General features: G+C 44.5%; 1 protein-coding gene across 1 annotated transcript; it reads left to right on the top strand.

The window, feature by feature from the left end:
• Nucleotides 1–807: 807 nt before the first annotated feature.
• ZDHHC12 (zDHHC palmitoyltransferase 12) lies at nucleotides 808–24,996 on the top strand. The gene is made up of 5 exons (XM_073600085.1): nucleotides 808–971; nucleotides 11,563–11,696; nucleotides 14,632–14,718; nucleotides 22,249–22,415; nucleotides 24,167–24,996. The coding sequence occupies exons 1-5, from the start codon at nucleotides 875–877 to the stop codon at nucleotides 24,480–24,482; spliced, it is 801 nt and encodes a 266-aa protein (XP_073456186.1). The 5' UTR covers nucleotides 808–874; the 3' UTR covers nucleotides 24,483–24,996.
• Nucleotides 24,997–26,375: the final 1,379 nt, after the last annotated feature.

Genomic DNA, 26,375 nt, shown 5'->3' with positions numbered 1-26,375 from the left:
CATGCCTAAATACACATGTAAGACGTGCCTATAATGTGAGGTGCCTGTAATGTGACGTGCCTATAATGTAAGGTGCCTATAATGTGAGGTACCTGTAATATGACGTGCCTACAATGTGACTAAGGATGAGCTCCGGCGTGTTCGCATGCTGAATGTGCCGAGCCCGCCAGGAAGTCGGCACGGCGCAGTGCTAATCACAACAGTGAGACATTTCCCGATGTGCGGTTCCAGAGATCGGGAAATGTCTCCCTACCTGTGATTAGCGCTGCGCTGTGCCGACTTCCTGGCGGGCTCGGCATGTTCAGCATGCGAACACGCCGGAGCTCATTCTTAAATGTGACGTGCCTATAATGTGAGGTACCTAAAATGTGACGTGCCTATGAGGTACCTGTAATGTAACGTTCCTATAATGTGACATGCCTGTAATGCGAGGTACCTGTAATTTGACGTGCCTATAATGTGACGTGCCAAAAATGCAGCACACAGTTGTTAGCTGGCCCTATATACACATTTTTATTAAGACCTGAAGTATTACAGCTCACTTCTATGTTATTACTTCACTCTCTACAACACTACTATTCTTTATTATTGGGAAAACAGCTCTACACAGAAGGGTGCAGTCATTACTGAGGAGGCAACGCAGATGCACTAAACAGCATCCATTCTCACAGCCTGTCTGTATAACCAAAAGGACTTTCCGGCTGCAACTGTCCAATTACAGATCAGAATGAGCTGGCCAATTACAGCCTACGTTGGGCCGGCCAATCATAGCCTACGTTGAGCTAACCAATCGTGCTTTCGCAAGCATTGCAGTGAGCTTCCGCGTTCCACGGCGGTCTCCGGGCTTCCGGGTGGGGAAGGGGGGGGAAGAGGAATGGATCGCGGTGTCTTGGGCACCGGCTGCCTGGTGAGGACGGGACACTCGCTGCTCACCTGGGGGGTAACACTGGTGCTGTTTCTGCACGACACTGGCAAGTATCCGGCGGGGCCAGGGACTGCACGATGTACTGTGACACCGCCTGTTGTTAGCATGCCTCCTGTATGTGAGCGGTTGCTAGGAGACAAAGAGGTTTATTTACTAATGCTGAAGAGTGCAAACTCTGGTGCAGATATGCATGGAAACCATTCAGCTTCCAGGTTTTATTGCTAAACCGCTTGCTGACCAGGCCTTTTCTGGAACTTTTTGTTTACAAGTTAAAATCTGTATTTTTTGCTAAAAAATTACTTAGAACTCTCTCTCTCTCTCTCTCTCTCTCTCTCTCTCTCTCTCTCTCTCTCTCTCTCTCTCTCTCTCTCTCTCTCTATCTATATCTATATATATATATATATATATATATATATATATATATATAATTTTTTTTTTTTTAAAGCAGAGACCCTAGGGAATAAAATGGTGATCGTTGCAACATTTTATTTCACACAGTATTTGCACAGCGGTCTTTCAAACGTAATTTTTTGGGAAAAATAAAATTTAACCACTACCGACCTGCCGTATTGTAAAATGACCGACCGCAGCAGAGATCAGTTATCCTGACTGGGCATCATATGACATCCAGCAGGATAAGCTGTTCGCGTGCGCCCACTGATAGTGCAGTGTGACACACCACAACTCTGATCTTGGTAAAGAGCCTATGACATAGGCTCTTTACCATGTGATCAGCGGTGTCCAATCACAGCTGATCACATGGTAACCAGGAAGTGCCATTTATCGTCTTTTCCTCGATTCGCGTGGACAAAGCGTGGGTAGAGGAGAACCGATTAGCAGCTCTCCTGACATATGTGGGGGGGTGGGGGGGGGTCTGCACTGATAATCAGCGCATCGATTATTAGTGCAGACCCTTCAAGGATGCTCATTAGGGGTGCCAATCAGTGCCCATCAGTAATGCCTTTTAGTGCCTCCTCATCGGTGCCATCAGTGCCACTTATTCGTGCCTCATTATCAGTGCTGCCTTCTCAGTGCCCATCAGTGAAGGAGAAAACTTATTTTACAAGATTTTGTAACCTAAACAAAGAAAAACTTTTTTTTTTTTTTTTACAAACTTTTTGGTTTAGCAAAAAATAAAAATCTCAGTGGTGATCAATTACCACAAAAAAAAGCTTAATTTGTTGGGAAAAAAATTATAATTTAATTTGGGTACAGTGTTGCAGGACCATGCAAGGAAGGGGGTGAAAGTGCCTGGTATTGAAGTGGTTAATTAATTAAAAAAAAAAAAGTTAGCCCAATTTTTTATGATGTTACGCTGAGTAAATGGATACCTAACAACATGTCATGCTTTAAAGCTGCACACGCTCGTTAAATAGCGACAAACTACGGTACTTAAAAAAATCTCCAAAGGGGACGCTTTAAATGTTTTTATAGGTTACCAGATTAACAGAGAAGGTCTAGTGCTAGAATTATTGCTCTCATTCTAACGATCACGGTGATACCTCACATGTGTGGTTTAAACACCGTTTAGATATGCGGGCACAACTTACATATGTGTTCACTTTTGCACGTGCGCACAGAGGAATGGGGTGCTATATAATATGGATCGCTTCCGGGTTTACCGACGGCTTCTGTAAACCTGGAAAATGGCCCGAAGTCAGCGGGAGGGGGGCACTTCACCTGCCGCCTCTAAAAGTGATCCCGTAGCGAATCTGCCGCCGGGATCACTTTTAGCAGGTACTGAATCGCACACAGAAAAAAAATCATCGTAATGATGTAAATATACTGTGGGCGGTCGGAAAGTAGTTAATTGAACAAGCTTAAATTAGAAGCTGATTGGCTACCATGTACAGCTACACCAGATTCAGAGTGCTCCAGTTTTAGTATATCTACCCCAAATTGTTATAGTTTCCAGAGACCGCTTAGCTAGAAGGGGTTGTTTTTTTGGGGAACCATGGATGGGGATGTAAGCTGAGCGGCACATGCTTTACTCAGTTTACATGCCAGAGAAGACACAGTGAGCAGACAGGTAGGTGTATTTTACTGCAGGGGAGACACTGGGGGAGATTTACTCAGAATCTGGTGCAGCTGATTCTGTTAATTCATATTCTCTGAAAAATGGGCAAGAAATCATACATTCTGCCAGGGTATGTAAACTTATGAGCACAACTGGTGGCATCTCTGGGGTATGCGCGGTCTCTCATGACGGTCCATTGTAATTTTGATGTATCCCAATTAATTATGTATAAATAATAACAGGGCTGTATGGCCATATGTTATACTGTTTCTAAATCAGTTTTCTCCCTCCCCGTCTTTCAGGATAGCCACAATGAGAGATCTGGGCTCCTCCCCTTCCTTAGGAAACACTGCACCAGCCAATAAATTTTCACTTCCCCCTGCCGAACTTCAGTTGTTTGTGTTTCCTCCAGGGGAGACACTATTTTATTTTTTTTTTGTAACCGGGCCTGGCAGTCAGGGAGACTGTGGCTACTTGAAGCCCTGTAAGGGAGGCAAGGGCTCTCCCAGGGATGCGGTGTGGTACATACCCGCCGCACAGTTCGCCACCCCAGCTTTGCTGAGTGCGGGAGGAAGACCGAGGGGCCCACCATCGCATCCACAGGGTTGCAGCAGGGAGGCAGCTTCGCTCTCCCTGTACTCAGTTGTAGGCCGCATTTGGAACCAGGCAGGCCTGGGCGGCGGGTGATGTCATTTCTGGCGGAGGGCGGATGCTTCCCTTTGACCTGCGGATGATAACGGGCCGGGCGCAGTCTGGAGAGGAGTCGGGAACGCGGCACAGGCAGCGTGAGACTCCACAAGCAGCAACCACCAGCGCAGATCATGTCTGAAGCGAACGCCCAGACAGCACACAGCGATGCTAGCTCCAGCCATCCTAAGGTAAGAGCACCCTGGGGAAGGGTCCTCTCTATCTAGGATTTCCCCCCTCCACGAATGGTTCCTGGTAGAGGGGGGGAGCCCTCTGAGTGGTCAGAGGAGGGGGAGGTTCAGATCCTTACTTGTTAAAAGGGTCTAGGGCACTCCCCAGTGTTGTATCTTATATGCAAAGGTGATGTTTATTTTTTGATTGTATGTATTTCAGAAGGCTACTGAAAAGTCAAGATCCTCACATAGCTCTAAGAGAAAGTGCGCCTCTTGTAGGGACACCCTAGGGGAATCTTGGACAAAAGTATTGTGCAAGGACTGTATAGATGCTTTAGTCAGAGAAAGGGCATCAAAGCAGGAAGTGGGGATGGTAGCTTCAGTGAAAGAACTTTCTTCCACCTTTCAGTCTTTCAAATCTTTGCAGGTTTCCAGCTTCCTACTAATCCCTCACCTGCATCCCAAAGTACAACCCCTCCACAAGCACAGGGCTCTGCATCTTCCCAACCGACTGCCACGGCAGATGGATCTACTGGGGGCCTCCAGAGAGGAGGCTAGGGAAGAGCCGGATAGTGCCACCTCTGGTTCCCATGAGGAATTAGAGGGAGAGGACCAGGATGGGGAGTCCAGGAAACCCTCAAGATATAAATTGTCCCTGGAAGAGGTAGAGGACCTCTTGGGGGCAATTTATACCACCCTTGAAATTCAGGCCGACAAGAAACCCCTGACACTCCACGACCAGATGTACAGGGGCTTGGGGGAACAGAAAAAGAAGGTTTTCCCAGTACATGAGTTCCTGGTAGAAACGGTAAAGGAGTGGCAGGATCCTGAACTGAAACCTTTTTTCTCCAGATCCTTAAAAAGAAGGTTCCTGTTTTCAGAAGATCCATCGTCTATCTGGAATAAGAACCCCAAACTGGACGCTGTCTTCTCCCAGGTCTTCAGACATACAGATCTGGTTTTCGAGGATATGGGAGCTCTGGCAGATATTATGGACAAGAGAAAAGATTCCCTCCTAAAGAAGACCTGGGAGTGAACTATAGGAAATTTGAAGCCGGAAATGGCTGTCACAGCCCGTAACCTGGAGCATTGGCTTTCCCAAATTCAGGCTCATATTGAAGCGGCAACGGCCAAGGAAACTATATTGTCATCTTTTCCTACTATTTTGCGAGGAGTGGCATATATAGCGGATGCATTCGCAGAGTCTGTCCGCATGTCGGCCAGAACCGCGTCTCTAGCCAACTCGGCCAGAAAAGCCCTCTGGCTAAAAACGTGGCCGGGCGATAGTGCCTCTAAAGTTAAACTGTGCGGGAGATCTACTTTTTGGCCCAGGTCTAGAAGCTGTGCTAGACTGCACAGCAGACAAGAAGAAATCCTTCCCAGTTAAACGTAAACCTCCAGTTCAAACAAAAAAGGGATTTTGTCCACAGAAATGAAGGGGGCCCCCAAGCCGGTGGGGGAAAAGAAAACTTGGGGGCAAGGGCAGGGAAAGCGTGATTTTTCGTCATCCTGAACAGCCCCAAAAAAGCCAATGACCCTCCAAACACAATGGGAGGAAGACTGGGGGCCTTCCTCCCACAGTGGGAGGCGGTTCCCCCAGTCAATTTATCCTGGGGATCGTGAGGAGGGTGAACCGCCTAGAATTTACAAGACCATCCCCACGAAGACTCCTCATCGCACACCTTCCCAGGTGTACGGCGAAGGCTGAGGCCCTACTGGGGGCACTAAAGGATCTAGAGGAACAGAACGTGGTACACAGAGTTCCAAAAGGGGGGGCTTTTATTCACACATTTTTGTAGTGAAAAAACCCTCAGAAAAATACAGATTGATCCTGAACTTAAAACCCCTGAACCAGTCGATTTCCTACAAGAGGTTCCGTATGGAATCAATCTTTACAGTCAGAGGCTTGCTACCCCAGAATTGTTACATGGTGTCACTAGATCTCAAGGACGCCTATTTCCACGTCCCTATCGCAGAAGTTGTACTGTCTAGTGGTGAACATAGGAGAAACCATCCATCTACAGTTTCAGGCACTTCCATTTGGCCTATCCTTGTCAACCTGAATATTCACAAAGGTCATGGCAGAAACCATGGCCTTTCTGCGACTCAAAGGAGTCTCAATTATTGCATATCTGGGCGACCTTCTCCTCTTCGCACTATCTCCAGAACAGCCAGAAGTCTGGAACTGACAAAGGAAACCCTGACAGGGCTGGAGTGGCTGCTGAACAGCGCATTACCTACCTAGGGTACCTGCTAGACCCCACGCAGTTTTTCTCCCAGGAGAAAAGATGCAGAAATTGGACAAGGCAGTAGCCTCTTTCCAACACAACCAGCAGGTCTCTATAAGGTCAGCAATGTAAACTCTGGGTCTGCTAACTTCAACCATCCCAGCAGTTCAGTGGGCAGGGCTACATTTTTGTCCCTTGCAAACCTTTGTCCTAAAAGTGTGGGATCACAGCCAGGAGTCATTAGACACCTTATTATATGCGTTCCACCTCAGGTAAAGAGATCTCCCTGGTGGTGGAGAAAAACGGTAAACCTATCGCAGGGGCGTCTGTGGCTCATCCCGGTCTCCAGGGTGGTAACCACGGAGGCAAGCGGCAAAGGCTGTGCAAACTTGGGAACCCTACTGGCACAGGGCACCTGAAGGGACGAGTAGCTCAAAAGGTCGTTCAATTGGAAGGAAATGAAAGCCATCGGATTGGCATTGAAGGCCTTCAGGAGAGAACGTCAGGGCCATCACATTCAAGTGCACTCAGACAACTCCTCGGTCGTTGCTTAGGCGGCACAAGGAGTGGAATCCTGTTGGCCCTAGCAACAGAAGTCCTGAGCTGGTCCAAGGCCAACACACACTCTCCCTATTGGTGTTTCTAAAAGGGGAAAAGAATGTGGTGGTGGACTTTCTCAGCAGAAAGCAGCTGAAAGAGGGCGATTGGGTCCTCAACCAGGGAAGTCTTCAGCCTTATATCCAAAAGATGGGGACCCCCGTAGGTGGACCTCTTCGCATCAAAGGACAATGCAAAAACCCCCTGTTTTTTCTCACGAAACAGGTGGGAAAACACACTGGGGTAGATGCGCTAACGCAGAGCTGGAGTTTCAAAAAAATGCTATGCCTTCCCGCCCCCGGTCTTGCTCCCGGCTGTGCTGAGAAAATTTCAGACAGAGTACACCTCTCTGATCTTGGCACAACGTTGGCCCAAAAGGGCTTGGTTCTCGATCCTCAAACAGCAGTAGAACCTCCTACTACTTCGGGAGGATCTCCTTTCACAGAGCCCGGTCCTCTGTCCCCCAAGTACACCGATGGAACTTAGTGGCCTGGCTACTGAAGAAGGAATATTAAAAACCAAGGGATTTTTAGAAAGGCTGATATCCACTTTCCTCAATAGCAGAAAGGAGACGCGCTAGATCTACAAAAAGGTCTGGGTTTGCTTTAACGAGTGGTGCATAGGAAACTCCTTCAAGGTGCAGGACCCCATAGCAGTTTTGGAGTTCTTGCAGTGCGGGGCAGATAAGGGGTTAGCCATTAGTACCCTTAAGAGCCAGGTATCGGCGCTTGCCGCATATTTGGAAAAACCTCCGGCCAACCAACCCTTGGGTGGTCAGATTTTTCAGAGCTCTAGCAAGACAGAGACCAGTTCAAGGCCCACCCTTCCCCAAGTGGGACCTATCTTTGGTCTTACAGGCCCTAACGGAGCCACCATTTGAGCCTTTAGAATGTTGTTCACTAAAGGATCTTTCAAAACAGTATTTTTGGTTGCAGTGACAACTGCCAGGAGGGTCAGCGAAATAGAGGCTTTATCAGTCAGACCCCCTTTTTGTGTTCTTTTTTCAGATCGGGTAGTTTTTTAAACCGATCTGGCATTCTTACCTAAAGTGGCCTCGAAGTATCATAGAAGCCAGGAGATAGTCTTCCTTACTTTCTGCCCTAATCCCTCAGGAGAAGGGGAGTTTTAATTTCATACCTTTTTAGATGTAAGGAGATGTATCCTGCAGTACTTACAGCTGACAAAAACCGTAAAGAAGTCTTTTTTTTTTGGCTTTGTTTTCTGGGGCAAGAAGGGGGTATAAAGCGTCTCGACGCACCATTGCCAGATGGCTCAAGGTAACCATTGGCCAGGCCTATAAGTTAGCAGGAAAAGAAGTTCCTGTTGGTATAAAAGCACACTCTACTAGGGCTATGGTGGCTTCTCAAGCGGAAAGGGCTGTAGCAACGCCAGAGCAAATTTGCAAAGCAGCAATGTGGTCCAGTTTCGCCACCTTTGTAAAACATTACGGTGTGGTCCTGGTGTCAGCGAATGAGCAAGCCTTTGAGTCAAAGGTTTTGCATGCCATAGTCCCGCCCTAAGTTGTAAGTGCTCGTCTATCCTCTCATTGTGGTTGTCCTGGAAGACCGGGAGGGAAAATTAAAGTTACGCTTACCGGTAACGTCTTTTCCAGTAGTCTTTCAGGACAGCACTAGTTACCCACCTGAAATTTATGGGGGGTCTTGAGGAAGACCTGAACGCAGGCACGATAGTAATATGCGATGGTATGTTATTAATGTGTTCTGGTGTCTCTCTAGCTGGCCAGAGGTTCTCTTAGAAAAACTGAAGTCTGGCAGGGGGAAGTGAAAATTTATTGGCTGGCGCAGTGTTTGCTAAGGAAGGTTTAAGAGCCAAGGTCTCTCATTGTGGCTGTCCTAAAAGATGTTACCGGTAAGCTTAACTTTAATTTTTCTGTTTACAGTGAATATTCTGTACAGCAATTTAAAAAGTCTCCTGAAGAAGCCATCTTTTGGCAAAACATGTTGAGCAATAATGGCTGTACCATATACCCGGATCGCATGTGATCTTCATTCCTTTTTACAAAGTATTTAAAAAATGTTCCAAATAAAATTTGATATGGATTTTAAATCATGATGTAGTACCATGTTTCCCCGAAAATAAGACCTGTTCTTATATAAATTTTGGCTGCAAAAACACACTAGGGTTTATTTTCAGGGGATGTCTTATTTATGTTCTAAAAAACCTGGAATGAAACAATAAAATATATTTTATTTTTAAAAGTTCATGTGTCCTGCCTTCTCTCCCCCTCTCAGGTCAGGAGTCAGTTTTTTGACATCAGTAAACAAAGATGGTGCCGCGCTAATCCTGGATAAATTAGCTAAAGTAACTTAAAGTGGTGTGGCATACATAAAAAGTGTGCAATCACAAGTATAGTGACACTATAGCAGTGATAACACCAAACGTGTATCAATCTCCACTCATATGGCAACAGCTCTGAGTGGTAGAATGATAATCATCTGTGGTAACAATGGTCAGTAAATATCTCTCAACATGTCCATAAGCAAAATATCAATAGTGTAAAAAGTGTCACTAATCAATAAATAATAATCCATCAATAAATATATCTCATCATGCCCATAAACAAAATATCAAAAAATATAAAAAGTGTTGATTAAAAAAAGTGCATAATGCACTCTAAAGTGACTTTTAGTACATAGTAAACATGCAACACTTAAAGTGACATTGTGCAACAGTGCAATGACATATTTATAGAAAATAGTAGAATATCCAGAAATTAACAAGTGCTAAAGCATAAAATCTATTTGATATAGTGTGACTGTAAAGTCCTGACATGCAGCAGTTGTAACAGTACAGAGTGTTTCAGCAAAAACAAAAAGTCCTTTTTTGAAAATGTGGCAGCAACGTCCTAGCATGCAACAGTCGCAGTGCAGTGCTCACGAAAAATCACACAGTGCACATCTTCGTGTTTATACACACAGGTAAGAAGTGGCCCCTTACCTTAGGGTAATAGGGCAAAACGCATATGACCTTAAATCTTTAGGGGGGTCCTCCTATAGGTGTAGAGCGCTATCTTCCCGGTCCTAGTCACAAGAGGTGGTTCCCTCAGTGGTATAGGAGGACAGAAAACATAGGGAGTCCCAATAGCGTGATAACGTTTTAACCAACAGCTTTTATTCATTAAATTAAGGGTACTCACATAAACAGCATAAAAACGATCATATCTCCAACGAGCGGCGAGCTCGTATACCTCTCACAGCATGTAAAGCCTGTCCCGTCCCTACGCGTGACGTCACACCACACGTGACAAAGTCCATTAAAAAATTATGTAATTTGTTTTTTAAAAAAATATACCGGTATAAGATGCAGCGTGTCTCACTTTGTGACTGTATTATGGAAAATACCTTATTTGCAGCCCCCCTGGGTGATGTAGACGTGACCTGTCTGAGCTCCTCTTCTCCGCTCCGAAATCCCGAGGGAGCCGCAGACGTCAGCCGGGAGAAGAGGGAAGAGCCGAGATCCCCGCTGAGAACAAGGAAAAATACCCCCTAAATGGGACTTTAACAGACCACCAACTCTATGATAAAAGGTATCTTTTAATGATATAGAATAAAAAGACATGCCGTCTACACATTACTTAAATGCATCAAATATAAAACAGAACAGAAAATGAACAAATACAGATCATCATATGTACTCTCCAAGGGGTGGTGTAAGCTGATACCTGACGCGTTTCCAGTATTCTGATACCTTCATCAGGGGTAGAGAGTTGAATATATTTACATATGTATTTGTGTATTTTCTATTCTGTTTTCATTTGATGCATTTATGTAATGTGTAGACGGCATATGTCTTTTTATTCTATATCATTAAAAGATACTTTTTATCATAGAGTTGGTGGTCTGTTAAAGTCCCATTTAGGGGGTATTTTTCCTTGTTCTGTTGCATCAGGGATGGGACCACCATACTCCACATTTGATATGGTGGAGGTCTCTCTTTTTTTCTTTCTTTTCTAGAGATCCCCGCTGACATCAGCCCGCTCTGAGCACTGAAGAGGGAGAGGCCGCAGACATCAGCTGGGAGGAGAGGAGAAGAACTCTGGTGGGTTAGCGGCGCTGTAAATACGGTAATTTGCATAATACAGTTACAAAGGGAGACACACTGCACCTTATACCGTCATAATTGTTTTACATAATGGATTATATTTTTTTACATGAACTTTACTAGGTCTTATTTTCGGGGTAGGACTTATTTTGGGGGAAACACTGTATATATTGTTTGTGTCGGGCACCTTGAAAGTCCCCAAATTTGTTTCTTCTATACATTTTGTAATTTTTTGGGATGTGGTGCCTTGTTCCTCAGATATCTGGCTGACAAACCCCTTTTTCACCATTCTGTACGGGAATACATGCAAAATCCAGGGCATGCTGGCTGTGCAATACTGTCTAAGGTAGGGTACAGAATGGGTGGGGCCAACAGACTAAAGTCACCCCCAAAACAAGGATTCCCTTTAGAATTAGCAAGCCCTAAAAAAAAAAAAAAAAAAAAAAAAAAAAGATAATTCCCACTCGCCTTCAGTGTACGGGGAATACTTTGCACTGACCACCAATGGAAGGAAACACTGCACTGTCCAGAAAGTAAGGGGATCTGTCTTCATTTCCTTTATCGTGATTACTAGTACTTGATTAATTTTAATTTAGTGAATGCTACTGAAAAATAATTCAGTCAGATAAAGGAGGGGGATGTTAAAAAATGACCCACTTTAGTGTCATACACTCTAGGAATGCCATATCGACATCTAATGTACGAAGTGTTGCAATTAGAATCTTTTTTAGTATGGGTTCTCTGAAACCTGAAAAAAAATCAGGGATTCCTTTGGTGTTAAAAAGGTTGTAGATAATGAGAATTACCTTTTATCCAGTACTGTTTAGTAGTATTTGATGCCTAAAACTTGCTTGTCATATCTGTCTATTTCAGATCTTTATAACCAGGAGAATAAATGGATATACCTAAAGCCTCTCCTCTTCATCTTAACAGTCTTGTGTTCTGTGGGGCTATATTTTTCTGTATCACTCATGGACCCGGGCTATGTACTCTCTGACAGCGAGAAGGTGATGGTTCCAGTCTTTCATATCAATGTATGACTTGGTGAAAAACGTTTGAGGGATAACATTTCTGTTGTGTAAAGTAGCCGATCTGCTTCTCTTCATAATCCTGATCTGCACTGGAAATGAGAAATAAAGAAGCTGATTCGTAATTCCTTTAGATCAGGGGTCCCCAAACTTTTTAAACAAGGGGCCAGTTTACTATCCTTCACACTTTATGGGGGCTGGGCTGTGGCCAGTGAAAACGGTCCTGATGTCAGTGGGAAAAATAATGCCCCATTGTTTCACTGAAAGTAATTGTGCCCCGATGGCCTTGTTCAATCTAAGGCTAGCCTCATAGTGTCTTAGGAAAGACTCGTTGTCTCCCTTTTTTTCCTCCCCTTTCTTCACTCCTCATCCCTTCTTTCTTTTCTTCCAACTTACTGTCCCCTTTGGATAGTTTAGGGAGCAGTGTGGGATCGCTGGTCGTCCGCCATCGGTCCCGCTACCAGTTTAAGGGCTGTGTATGCAAACACAAACACCAGCTACTGTGATTTTTTTTTTTTTTTTTTTTTTTTTTATGGCTGAGATGACCCCTTGTCTTTGATCAGAGCATCCTCCGGCCATGCAGCTGCTCTTTGGAGGATGTCTCTTCTGCTCTTAAGAATCCTGGCCATAGCCCAAAATAGCGTAATTCCGGTTATTTCGCGTCCACTGGTGTATGTTACTAATGTTATTGGGTACTTTTCTATTTTGTATTGTAAGGTCTTATACCTGTACAGGTTATAACCTTAATAAAAATGATTGTAAAATAAAGCATTTGCGCCGCATTATTGGTGTAAATGGGAGGTATTGTGCCCCATCGTTGGTATCATTGGGAGGAATTGTGCCCCATTATTGGTGTCCTTGGAAGTAATTGTGCTCCCTTCATTGGAGTCAGTGGGGGGGGGGATTATGCCCCATTGTTGGTATCAGAGGATGTAATGGTGCCCCAAGGGCCAGATAAAAGCAAGCAATGGGCTGCATCTGGCCCCCGGGCCGCAGTTTAGAGACCACTGCCCTAGAACATGAAGTGTGTTAAAGGAGTTGTAAAGGCAGAAGGTTTAAAAAACAGAAGGATAAAAAAATCCTTCTGGGTGTAGCGGCCTCCCCAGCACCCCCTCATTACTTACCTGAGCCCCCTCTCTCTCCAGCGATGTCCACAAGTGTCTTAGCCGTCCATGGCTCTCCTCCTGATTGGCTGAGACACAGCAGTGGCGCCATTGGCTCCCGTGGCTGTCAATCAGAGTCAGCCATTCAGGGGAAAGAGGGGGCGGGACCGGGTCGGGGTTCCGTGTCTGAATGGACACACGGAGCTGTGACTCAGCTCGGGTGCCCTCATAGCAAGCTGCTTGCTGTGGGGGCACTCGACAGGAGGGAGGGGCCGCGAAAAGGAACCCGAGAAGAGGTGGATCCAGGCTGCTCTGTGCAAAAGCAGCAGAGCTGGTAAGTATAACATGTTTGTTATTTAAGAAAAAAAAAAGGAGGCTTTACAATCACTTTATAGGAGAAGTAGGGCCAAAGCTCTTTTGGTCCTGCTTCTCCTGTGGGTCACAGGAGTGGACTTCATTCTGCACTCCTGTGACTCGCATTCAGTCAACAGCAGTCTAAATCCCACTGTTGACTGTTGGAGGGATCCTGACTTTAATGTTGGGATTGATTGAGATGCCTGGAGCCAGCTGGTCCCACTCCCTGCACAGCCCGGCACTCCAATGAGCAGAGAGACAGTGACTGACTGTGACCGGCTCTCTACTCACCGAAGACCAAGAACTGAGCGATCAGCGGTGTTTGATCGCTCAGCTCTCCGTAAAGAGGAAACAGAGGACAGATAGCATCGGATCGATGCTGCATCCACTTAGGTGAGTATGTTTTTTGTTTTTTATCCTGAACTTTTCTTTTAAGGGCAGGATCGCACAGTAAAGAAAGGAAAAAAAGCAAACAGAAATAAGAAATAACGCAGCCACCTCATCCAAAGGTTGGTAAGCTGCAATATAATACATGCTTTAACCACTTCAGCCCTGGAAGGTTTTACTCCTTTAATAACCATGCCATTTTTTGCAATACGGCACTGCGTTACTTTAACTGACGCTGCACCCAAATAAAATTTGTGTCCTTTTTTTTTTCCCACAAATAGAGCTTTCTTTTGGTGGTATTTCATTTTTTTATTTTTTGTGCTATAAACAAAAAAAGACAGACAATTAAAAAAAAAAAAACATTATTTCTTACTTTCTACTATAATACATATCCCCCAAAAAATGTAGAAAAACGAAATTTTTCATCAATTTAGGCCAATATGTATTCTGCTACATATTGTTGGTAAAAAAAAAATCCCAATAAGCGTATATTGATTGGTTTGCATAAAAGTTATAGCATCTACAAACTACAGGATAGATTTATGGATTTTTAATGTGTTTACTAGTAATGGTGGCAAACAGCGATTTTTAGCAGGACTTCGACATTACAGGGGATAAATCTGACACTTTTTGGGGACCAATACAGAGATCAGTGCTAAAAAAAAATGCACTGATTACTGTGTAAATGACACTGGCAGAAAAGGGGTTAACATCAGGGGCGATCAAAGGGTTAAATGTGTTCCCTCAGTGTGTTTTCTTACTGTGTGGGGGAAGTGCTGACAGGAACAACACAGAGATCGCTGTTCCTGATTACTAGGAACAGCAGATCTCCATGTTGTCCCCTGTCAGAATGGGGATCTGCCTTGTTTTGATCCCTGTTCTGCCTCTCTGTACCGTGATCGCTGATGGCCAGTGGACATCGGGTCAGACAACTGCCAGTTTTCAAACAACATATTGGAGAACAGGCAGGCACATCCCTGTATGTACCCCTACTTGTAACATCTGCTGTTTTATATCACTCAGCACTATTAACAGTCTGAATAAACTGATTTTTTTTTTTTTTGTTTAAGACTTTTTCAGAACTTGCGGAGCAGGAGACTAGTACAATGACTTCCAGCACAGTTCCAATGAGGCGGTGTGGATACTGCTTGTTAAAAGTATGTCTGTGAGTAATGCATTCCTCTGGCATTGCATGGATATTTATGTACAGATAAGGCCAGGATTTCTTGGACTGTATGGTAATGCTTTATTAATAGAATTCCTAATAGCTTGGATTCCAGCATACTTTGATAAATGTCAGACATGCATATTTTTACAGTAAAGGTTTTTCCACTATCGGCCATAACCCAGGAAAAGCCCTTTTCTCCAAATAGCCCAGTCGCCTACCTTAAAGGTATAAGAGTATGGTGCTGGCCTATTAGCTACATTTACATCAGTCCCTGCCCTCAAGGAGCTTACAATCTAAGGTCCCTAACTCACATTCATACATACACATACTATGACCAATTAGACAGGAGCCAATTAACTTACCAGCATGTCTTATGGGGGATTTAAACCAAAAACCCTAGCACTGTCATGTGAAAGTGCTAACCAATTAGCCACTGTGCTGCCCAATTTTAGGTACATTTGGCATTGCTCTCCCCTCCACATCATAAAAAGACTAACCCACTAACTGACTGTATTAGAACAAAAAAAATCAAAATTCAGCAGCTACAAATACTGTAGCTGCTAACCTTTAATATAAGGACACTTACCTGTGCAGGGATCCCACAATGTCGGCACCCCAAGCCATCGGCTTTGGGTGCAGGCGCCAGCATTGCAAGTAAGGGAAACTGGCTGTGAAGCCTTCAGACTTCACAGCCGGTTTCCTACTGTGCATGCGCAAGTCGTGCTGCGCTTTTTGATTGGTTGAATGGTCCTGTCATCTTCTGGGACAGGCACAGGTCCCAGAAGGCAGCGGGGGGGAGGAGGGGCTGGACATACCATAGACCGATGATCTTACCAGGGTGCAAGTGGAGTTTCCCCTTTTGGGTGGAGCTCTGCTTTAAAGAGGAACTGCAGTCTGGTCTGCTCACATAATTTGTAATAAAAACACCTTTGCCATTCTGAAGCTTCCCTTCAACCACTTTGCATATTATTTTATATATGCTGTGATTCTGTACTTGCCAAATATGCTGCAGAAATCTCCCTTCACCAAGTCCGACTGCAGCCATTTTAACTGTGGGCAGCTGAAGCTGCTGCTGCCTGTTCACTTCCAGGATTTGCAGCCCTGCAGCTCTCATTGGCCCTCTTTTCCTGGCAAACTCCCACGAGAGAGAGAGAGAGAGCTGTGCATGATGTCATAAGTCTAGGCTTTTTACCAGACAAGAAACGGGAAGTGTGCTGTATAAGGTATTTACTGGCAGAAAGAAAAAAATGTTTTACTATCCAAAGTTAAAACAACAAAATACCAGTCCCAATTGAGCACTCCTACGTCCAGCATGCCTCAATAAGGTAGAAAAGAAAAGCATGATTGTAGACAAAAAGGGTAGGACCTGGGTCCCTCAATGAACTACAAGAAATAGATTTTTTTCTGTAAGTACAAAAATAGCTTTTTCTATCTTTCTCATTCATTGAGGTACACAGGAATTCAAAGACTGTTGGGATGTGCAAAAGCAGTCCAAATGCAGGTTGGTTAACAGCAACAAAACATTAAATGGCCCACAAGAAAACAACAGAGCTGGGGCCTGCCTGCAGCTCAAAGGTGCGCCTGGGTATTAGGTTGAAAGGGCATTTCTCAAGTGCCAAGAGAACCAAATTCAGATCTCACAGAGCCATGGAGAATGCTTAATCAAAGGATGGGAAGCTAGTGGTCTCTGGAAGAAGATTGCAAGTGCCAAGAAATGACCCTTGATGGTATTCAGGGGGACTGGTGAGATATTAGGGGTCTAAACAGACCCCTGACATCTTCTCTTTGAGACAAAGGGACTGAGGACACAGATTCCCTGTCCCTTTCTCTGTAGCCTCAGCTGCACTGAAGATGAATGAACAGGTGGCCCAGAGATTAAGGGACATTTGATAATCGGGAATGATTGGTGCAGCGGTGGGGGGAGTTACAAGCACCGATCTCCCCGTGTGGCTTTCATTGAAGCAGCTGACAGCCGGTTCTCCTCCTCTCCCTCCCGCAGCTGCCAGCTGCTTCATTGAAAGCCACACGGGGAGATCGGTGCTTGTAACTCCCCCCACTGTGGCACCCATCTGTGAGGCTGCCCGGGCCCCCCTTGCTGAGCTAAAGACGCCAGGCCCAGTACAACAGGGCCGGCTGTACTGGCTTATTAGCGGTCCTGGATACCTGGGCTGAAGAGTCTGAGTCTTTAATGAAGGAGTGTTTTAAAGTTTCTTTGGAGGATGTAAAGTAAACAAACTTGCTTGAGCTGTGTCTAGGATAAGACCAAGATACTTCAAACAATGAATCAGTTCCAGTATTGACCCCTGAAAGTTCAGGACCAAACCAAACATTTGCAAGGCATGTGCTGCCTGAGGATGCCCTGGGAGTGCAGCAAAGCCACCAACACCTTGGTGAACAGGTGAGGAGTAAACAGGCAAGGAGTAGGCAACCTTTGAGAGGTGGAGAGCTACCTGAACAACATGAAAGTTTAAAGATCACTGGGATTCGGTGCCCTTTTCTTTTTTTTTCCAAGAGATTAACTAGTAGGGCCTAACTAAATAGTAAGGAAAACTTTGAAAAACATAATAAAACAAATGTCACTGTAAAAATATATAAACTCAGCCTACCTTCAAAGTAGAGCTGTACGATTCTGGCTAAAATGAGAATCACAATTTTTTTGCTTAGAATAAAGATCACGATTCTCTCACGATTTTCGTAGCGTAACATCATCTTTCACGTTATACAGAAAAAATTGGGCTAACTTTACTGTTTAGTTTTTTTTCAATTCATTAAAGTGTATTTTTTCCAAATTTCAAATTGCGTTTGAAAAACCGCTGAGCAAATACCGTGTGACAAAATATTGCAACAACCGCCATTTTATTCTCTAGGGTTTCTGCTAAAAAAAAAAAAATAACTTTAATGTAATGTAAAGTAATTTTCTAGCAAAAAATTCTGATTTTACCTTGTAAGCAACAAGTGTCAGAAAAAGGTTTAGTCTTTAGTCTAAGTGGTTAAACTGCCCTCATTTACAGACCGAAGTTCATTCCTTTGATCTAAAAGAACTACATTTTACAGTGTTTCTCTTTATCTCTGCCTGAGGAATGTGGTGATAAACTTGGCAGGCTGCCTTTTTTTTTTTTTTTTTTTTTTTTTTTTTTTTTTTTCACAGCAGTGAGCAGAGAAGGGCTCTGCACTGAATGAAGGAAATGATGTAATGAGATTGTGAGGGGGGTTGAATCGCCATCTTGATTCTTTAAGGATTAATCATGCAGCTCTACTTCAAAGTGGACAGTGTCAGTCAGTAGAGCAGTGGACAGTGTCTGTAGGGCAGTAGACGGCCTCACTCAGTAGGGGAGCAGTCGCGGTTTTTGCACCCCTAATCCCTACCCCCTTTAGCTGCTGAGGCAGCAGCCAAAGGTGTACATATGTGGCAACAGGAACTATTCCCCTGTTGCTTTCAGTGGGTACTAAAGTCCAGCAATCTCGACCCATTGAAGTAAATAGGGCCACAACTGCATGTTTTGTGGGGTCCAATGGGTTATTGCAGCTGGTGAGGAGACGATAAAATGCCTCCTCACTGCCTGCTTTTACCCCTTGGTCACTGTATTAAACAAGATTACAGAGCACGTGTATAGTTGCCTCATTCACTTGAGTGGGTCATGCTTGCGGGTGCTACACCCACCAAGCATGACAGGGCATATAATTTCCACTGCAGCTATGTGTACACCCTTACTGCCACAAGCCTGCTAAAATAGTGACACAGAGTTCACATAGTTTTAGATGCTGTTCTGGTCATTTCAGTATTGTGTAAGACATTCTGACCTGAAGCAGGAGATGGAGAGGACACTTTCAGTGCACCTCAGAGCTCTTCGGTCTTGCAGCACCTGCGGGCACCACTCCGGCTAGCAGAGTTTTGAGGCAGTGTGCAGTAGATATCACTTCGACCTTATACTCCAGCTGAAACTACAGAAGAGGCAATGGCTGATGCGACCGCTTGCTCAGTCTGCAACTACCTTCTCCCCCAACGGCCAGCGCCTGCTTAGGTGCAAATGGCAGAAGTAGTCCCATTGTGTTTGATGCTGTGGGGACAGCGTGTCGGCAAGCCAAAGGCACAATCTACCAGTTACCTGGATGCAATCGACTGGTTTCCAACCCCCGCAGTAGGCCAAATGCCGAAGCCACAGACTGGAATTTAGAGACCAACAGCTAAACCTTTGATGCTCTGGAAAAATGGGGATATTCAAGCACGCATCCTTTATGTCCACAGAGGCCAAAAAGTGTCCCTGATGGAAAGAGTCAATCACAGACCTGGTGCAATCCATGCAAAGTTTCTGGACCTGGATGAAGGCATTTGGAGCTTTGAGACTCCAATTTGGATGAATGCCCCTTTTTGGCTTGGAAACTGAACAGGTTGGAGTAGAACCATTCCATCACAAGTACTGGGGTGATGACCTCTTGCTCCCAAAGACTCACAAGGGCTGCATGGAGGTCTGCTAATGTGTGCAGTGAAGCAGGCCAGTGGAAATATAGGAACTGTGGCCTTTTGAAAGTGGGGGTACCCGTTCATGCTGAAAAAAACTTGTCAAAGGGCTTAAGGGACTTGGAAGTCCAGGAATTGCAGGTAGACTGGCTGCCAGACTTGGGCTTGGGTGTGGAGTTTGAGGCCTGGGAGAAAAGGGAACTCTTTTTTTGGGCTTCAAGGAAGTCCTTTATGGACTGAGCCCTAGGCTTTTTCTGCTGGGGTAGATGGGTATTTTTGCCCCTGATGACATCCTGGATAAGGGTGTCCATGGCAGCTCTGAAGAGGTTCTGCCTCTAGAAGAGCATGCAAAGCAGGTGCTTTTTACATGCTAGCCCAACAGTATGCTCCTCATCTTCTCTGACAGGAGACTGGTATGTAAAATAAGATGGGAGACTTCTGGCAACACGTCCAAATAGTAGTTAAAGGCTGCAAGCATGCGTTCCATAAGCAAAGGATCAGCTTGAATAGCAAATGGATCCCTTCTGATAGCCTTAGCCCAGTCAGTTAGTTTGGCTGACTACTGATGTGGCCAGGGCAGGTTTCAAAGCAGGGCCATCCTGAAAAAGCAAAGTTTATAAAAGGGCCTCCAATCGAATTGTCAATGGGGTCTTTGAAAACGGGCGCATCCTCCATAGGAGTGGTTAGGACAGGACACTGCTGGATCCACAGCGGTCTCTAGTTGCTTGGTCATGTGGTCTCTGAAAACAGGCATCTGCCCTAGACTCACATAAAACACCGCCACACGTTCTGGCTCTGAAATCCTACCCTTCATGATTCACATTTTCTAGTATGCTGAAACATGTAATTTCCTGTCCAGTGCCATTTTATTGTAGAACTAGGAAGTGGTGTGAATAAAAAAAAAACATAATATGTATTTATATTCCTGTAAAGCCTACCTATAGTGAGATATATGGGTGGGCAGGCTTTACAGGATATACAGTGGATATAAAAAGTCTACATACCCCTGTTAAAATGTCAGGTTTCTGTAATGTAAAAATCAATCGTAAGAACCATTTCAGAACTGTTTGCACCTTTTAATGTGACCTATAAACTGTACAACTCAGTTGAACAACAAACTGAAATATTTAAGGTGGAAGAAAGTAAAACTAAAAGAAAAAAAAAATATGGTTGCATAAGTGTGCACACCCTTAAACTAATACTTTGTTGAAGCACCTTTTGATATTATTACAGCACTCAGTCTTATTGAGCATGAGTCTATCAGCATGGCACATCTTAACTTGGCTATATTTGCCCACTCCTCTTTGCAAAAACACTCCAAATCTGTCAGATTGCGAGTGCATCTCCTGTGCACAGCCCTCTTCAGATCACCCCACAGATTTTCAAGCGGATTTAGGTCTGGGCTCTGGCTGGACCATTACAGAACTTTAATCTTCTGTGTGAAACCCACTGCCACTCACTCACACAGTAAATTATACTGCATAAGGGAAAAATCCCAGCACCAAGGGAGCCCACCTCCTCAGGAGTCTTTGCAGCCTATATTGAGGAGGGGGGGGGGGGGCGGCATCTGAATCAGGAGAGGCTGAACCCAAACAGGGTGATAACTGCTTTATCCAATAGGAGTTCCAATCTTTTTTTTTTTTTCAAGGGATCCAGAGCGATGATGAAAAAAGAACACTGCAGTAGGCAGACATCTGCCCTTTATGGCCTAAGAAAAAGGTGGTCCTGGGAGGGGTCAGAGAGGGGGGAGCTGACCCATAGTAGGCTGAAATGGGGAGGTCCAGGAAATGACATGTTCCGCTCTTCTAGAAAATGACGTTGGACAGGAGGATGGATGTTTTCCATTTCCTGTTTGGACTACATAAGAATGGCCGCTATTGCACATGTTAGAGGCCGCTGGGGATGCATTTTCATCCGAATCATGAATGGTAGGAATTCAGAGCCAGAACGTCGTGACACCACAGTGGAGGTCCGTGTGGCAGAATTTTATGTGAGTCTAGCGGCATGATATATTGTTTTATGCTATTTTACCTGTTCATTGTATGCCCTTTTTAATAAATATTACACTATGAGGCATATCTTTGGTTTATGGCCTTTGGTATTTTGGAACATATGAATTGAGCTCTACCCTGTGAAGTGAGATATTATGAGAGGAAATCCTTGCACTGAAACCTGTGGACATCCCTGTTTTCACCTTTTGATGCTTCTTATGATCTTCTGTTTGGTGAGTGCGCACTGCATTCGGGAGAAAGCTGGTAGAGGCTGGTGATTGGCAGTTGTTACTCACCTGGGTCTAATTTATCAGAGTGGTAACAGTATTACACTATATGAGGTTTTTTTTTTTTTTCTGTTTTCCAGCCTATCTGGAGTTTCAGAGATAAGCATCAAAGGAGAGGATTCATCATACTCCATATGAGTGGCATCATCAAAGCGTGTTTGCTGCACTTAATTGTGTAGCCACAAGTTCCGATAAGCGTTCAATCCTTATGGTGGTCGGACACCTTCTTTTGCACTTACTGAGTGGGAACATTGAACTTTTTTTGTTTAACACAGGACTCTTTTTCATTTTTATGTAACTCACGTTTAATAATTATTACAGAGCTGCATATTTTATGTTTATTACTTTGGAGGATTGGATATATTGCCTTTTTATGCTAGCAGCTGTTATTTTATTAAATTTTTTTAATTTTGTTATCGCAGTTTCCATATTCCCCTGTAAGCTGTGGAATGACCCAATGGTCTCTGAATTTCTGTGTTTGGTTTGCCTAAGCCTTGAACATTTTTACCAGGCTGCAGTTTCTGAGGCTAATAGGTGTCGTGCATTCACATGTGCTGGTAACAATGTTGCTGAAATTATACAAAGACGACCTCACCAGTCTGTTGCTCCTTCTTCACATTCCAGTTAGATGCTAGGGGCAGTAAGGTGATCAAGCTGTGGTGTTATCACTGCAGAGAAAATTCAGGGCACATGGCTGGCTGTGCTTTGTGGTAGGGCTGTGTAAACTTCTGATTGGAATGGACAGAAAAAACAAAAAAATACTTTAATCTGTTCTTTTACAGCGTCCAATGAGGGCCAGACATTGTAAATCATGTAATCGCTGTGTGAGAAGGTATGATCACCATTGTCCCTGGATTGAGAACTGTGTTGGAGAGAAGAATCATCGAGTCTTTATGTTGTATTTGGTTGTCCAGCTTGTTGTTCTTCTATGGGCCTTCCCCTTAGCTTGGTAAGTAGATATTCCTGTTCCAGACTTCTAGTAGAAACACTTAGGTTGCTGTTGCTACTTTCCTTCTTAACCACTTCCCACCCAGACTATAGCAAAATGACGGCCGGGCGGTGGTTCAGTTATCCTGACTGGGCATCATATGATGTCCAGCAGGATAAGCCGCGATCGCGCGCCTGGGGGTCAGTCTGACAAACCGCAACACCGATCTCGGTAAAGAGCCTCTGACGGAGGCTCTTTACCATGTGATCAGCCGTGTCCAATCAGGGCTGATCACAGTGTAATGTAAACAGGAAGAGCCATTTATCGGCTTTTCCTCACTCACGTCTGACAGACTTGAGTAGAAAGACAATCGGCGTCTCTCCTTATGGGGGGGGGGGATTCTGTGCAGATTGTTTATCTTGAGCAACACGCAGCACAACTGGTCACCGCGCTGTGTGCCCTATCCTGCTAGAAGTCGTGACTCCCAATCAGGATAACAGAGCCTGGTTAAAGTGGAACTTTTGTCTTGAAAGTTCCCTTGTCTAAAGAGATTTAAAACATTTCACCTGTAGATCAGTGTTTTGGCTTGTGTTCTACTTTAAATGCTTCCAGACTGTTAGAAAAAAAATATATGCAAAGTCTGACCCCCAAAACTTCCGATAATAGAGTGACAACACTGAGGTCTGTATGCAGCGGAAGCGTTGCTACTCTTAAGGAGTGCCATCGCTGGCCAGTACAACCAAATGTGCCAATGCACAGGGCATCAGCACATTCAGATCACGAGTAGAATGGGGGTGCCAAACAGATGAATTGCCTTCTGTGCACGGCCCACAGCCCATGATGGACAGACAGCACCTCCTCACCCCTGTGGTACATGGTACACCTACCCTGACAGCAGCTCCTCACCCCTGTGGTACATGGTACACGGAACTCCTCTTTAATGAGTTTGCATTGATTTAAGCATGCATGGACACTTTGCACATGCAGAAATCAATGCAAACTCATTAAACAGTCCACATTCAGTGAAGATTCATGTACTACAAAGTTTGCAGCACATGAACTTTCACTGAATGTGAACTGTTTAATGAGTTTGCAGCATGGATCACTTTATTGCAATATCATGATCTGTATATTAATTTTCCATACCGAGCACTTTAAATTTGATTGGCTGCTTGGCACATGCAAATTACAAATATAATAGTAACTATAAAATCAATTTCACCTGCCATCCTGGCCAACGCCTGGGGGTTCCCCTTGTGCTTCTCTCTCTCGTCACAGACAGACCCTGCCCCGGGCCGGGGAGAAGATGCAGTGTAGGAAAGCCGTGTGAAGGAGGGTAGGTAGAGCATTAGGCTCTGCCAGTCAAATTACATGCAGCCTGGCCAGTCACCAGCTGCCCCCCCCCATTAATAACGCCCATAATATTTTCAAGGGCCGCGCTACAGCAAGCCGGCCACCGGGGGGGCTGTATTTGTGCAGGACTCTGGAAAATGGGTCGGGGGGTGTTTCACCGCCCCCCCTCAAAGTGCTACCCTAGGCCAAGACAAAGCACTTGGGTACACCTATCCTGACAGCAGCTCCTCACCCCTGTGTCACATGGTACACCTATCCTGACAGCAGCTCATTGCACTAAGCTTTGGTTTTCAAGGGAAAAAAAATGAATAATATATTGCTTTTTTATGAAAAAGTGGCAAAATGCTGTTGCATTAGACCAAGTATAAGCAATTTCTCCTTGAGGGTTTTGTTTTAACTATGTGATTTTCCTGGTGCAGGTCTGGTTTCCACTCTGAAGCCACTTGGAGTGAATGGCTGCGTGTTAATATCTTCTTGCTCTTGGCTTTCATCCTGATCAGTATTGTCACAGTAGTGGTGTGCCTGCTGATTGTATGCCAGCTCTACCTAATCTCCTGCAATTACACCACATGGGAATTCATGTCTTCTTATCGCATTTCCTACCTCAAGCAGTGTGACTTGGACTCCAACCCTTTTGACAGGGGAATAGTGCAGAATTTGTGGAACTTCTTTTGCACCCATGGTCCTGTGACCTGGGAACGGGTATATTTGAGGAATTCTTACAACACAGTATGAAACCTCTTGTGACTTTGGACGAAACCTGGACTACTGTTTGCCAAACGAGTAAAAGGATCGGACCTCATACCTGTATAGTTTTGCAGAACAATTATTGTTGTCACTGCATTTTATTTACAGAGAATGTCAGCGGCACTGAAGTCTTCACTTTTATCTTCAGAATAATACGCATTCTGCAGAATACATTGTCCACTTTATACGTCTAGATCAGCTGGGATTACAAATCATTGGATAAAACTGACCACTTGCCCTGGAATTGGATCGCCTGACTGAAGTACCAGGGACTATTAGGCAAGACAAACGTAATGGAGGGAGATTTACTAAAGCGGGTGCACAGAGAATCTGGTGCAGCTGTGCATATTAGCTTTTATTGTCAAAACTTGACCTCTGGAAGATTTACCCCCCCCCTTCATGACCAGGCCATTTTTTGCTATCCAGTACTGAGTTACTGTAACTGACAATTGCGTGGTCATGCAACACTGTACACAAATAAAATGTATGTCATTGTTTTCTACACAGCTTTCTTTTGGTGGTATTTGATCACCACTGGGTTTTTTATTTTTTGCGCTATAAACAAAAAAGCCAGACAGTTGTGCAAAAAAAAAAAATCAAATTTCTTCATAAGTTTAGGCCAATATGTAATCTACTACATGTTTTTGGTAAAAAAAAAAAAACCCTAAGAAATGTATATTGATTGGTTTGCACAAAAGTTATAGCATCAATGAACTATGAGCTATATACTGGAATTTTTTTTTTATACTAGTAATGGCGGCAATCAGCGACTTTTAGTGGGACTGTGATAGTATGGCGGACAATCTGGCACTAACTGACACTATGTGGGAACTAGTGACACTAATACAGTGTCCAGTGCTAAAAAATATATATACTGTCACCGTACTAATGACACTGGCTGGGAAGGGGGTTAAACATCTAGGGCAATCAAAGGGTTAAATGTGTCCCTAACCAGTGATTTTGTGGTGCTTTCACTAAGGCATGTGATGTGCTTTGCAGGGAAACAAAATCCAGCACATCCCTACTGACAGGACAGAGCTCTGTCCTGTCTTCCTCTTTACTGATCAGCGTGTCTCAGCAGTTATCCGTTGGCATCCGTCAGCAGTTAGATTCCCCCCCCCGCTTCTCCTCCTCTCCCTCCCACATGCATTCAGCGGCTGCAGGAGGAAAATGGAGAGATGGGTTCCTCTATGAGGAACCCATCGGTGTTTCTCAATCTTTTTCCAGTCAGGGCACCCTTGAAGTGGCTGCACTGCAACCACCCTGCAACTGTGTGCATTGCATGCAGTTGCAGCATAGTGATGATGCATTTAAGGGGTTAAAACAGGCGGTCAGGAGGCAACATATTGCCTCTTTACCGGCTGTCAAATGCCTCTGAAAAGCGATCTGAGCATGGATCACTTTTCAGAGGAACAGCATTTTTTTTTTTTGCTGGTACTATGAACAAGCAAAAAAAAAAAAAATTGGTTCCAATGGGACACATATAGGGGGTCAGGATTAAAAGCGCATACATAAAATGTGCATATATACATGTAAACACACACACACACACACATAAATAAATACACACACATATAAACCAATGGCAGATGGTGCTCAAAATTTTTTGGGGGGCGCAAGCAAACTGAAAAATTCTTTAAAAAACGCATCAATTGCAGCCTCACTGTGCTCATCAAACACAGCCACTGTGCACATCAATTGCCACCACTGTGCCCCTCATATGCAGCCACTGTGCTCATCAAATGCAGCCACTGTGCTCATCAAATGCAGCCACTGTGCCCATCAAACGCAGCCACTGTGCCTATCAATTGCCACCACTGTGCCCATCAATTGCCACCACTGTGCCTATGAAACGCAGCCACTGTGCCCATCAAACGCAGC

The sequence above is a fragment of the Aquarana catesbeiana genome, linkage group LG09 (assembly GCF_042186555.1).
Source record: "Aquarana catesbeiana isolate 2022-GZ linkage group LG09, ASM4218655v1, whole genome shotgun sequence".
Classification (NCBI taxonomy): Eukaryota; Metazoa; Chordata; class Amphibia; order Anura; family Ranidae; genus Aquarana; species Aquarana catesbeiana.
This window is presented reverse-complemented; position numbering and strand designations above follow the sequence as displayed.

Excerpts from the sequence above, each read along its gene's own strand:
- ZDHHC12 (XM_073600085.1), top strand. The coding sequence starts at position 875 with ATGGATCGCGGTGTCTTGGGCACCGGCTGCCTGGTGAGGACGGGACAC. Across the intron at positions 11,697-14,631 it reads TACTCTCTGACAGCGAGAAG|ACTTTTTCAGAACTTGCGGA; the intron begins GTGATGGTTCCA and ends TTTTTGTTTAAG. Across the intron at positions 22,416-24,166 it reads TGGGCCTTCCCCTTAGCTTG|GTCTGGTTTCCACTCTGAAG; the intron begins GTAAGTAGATAT and ends TTCCTGGTGCAG.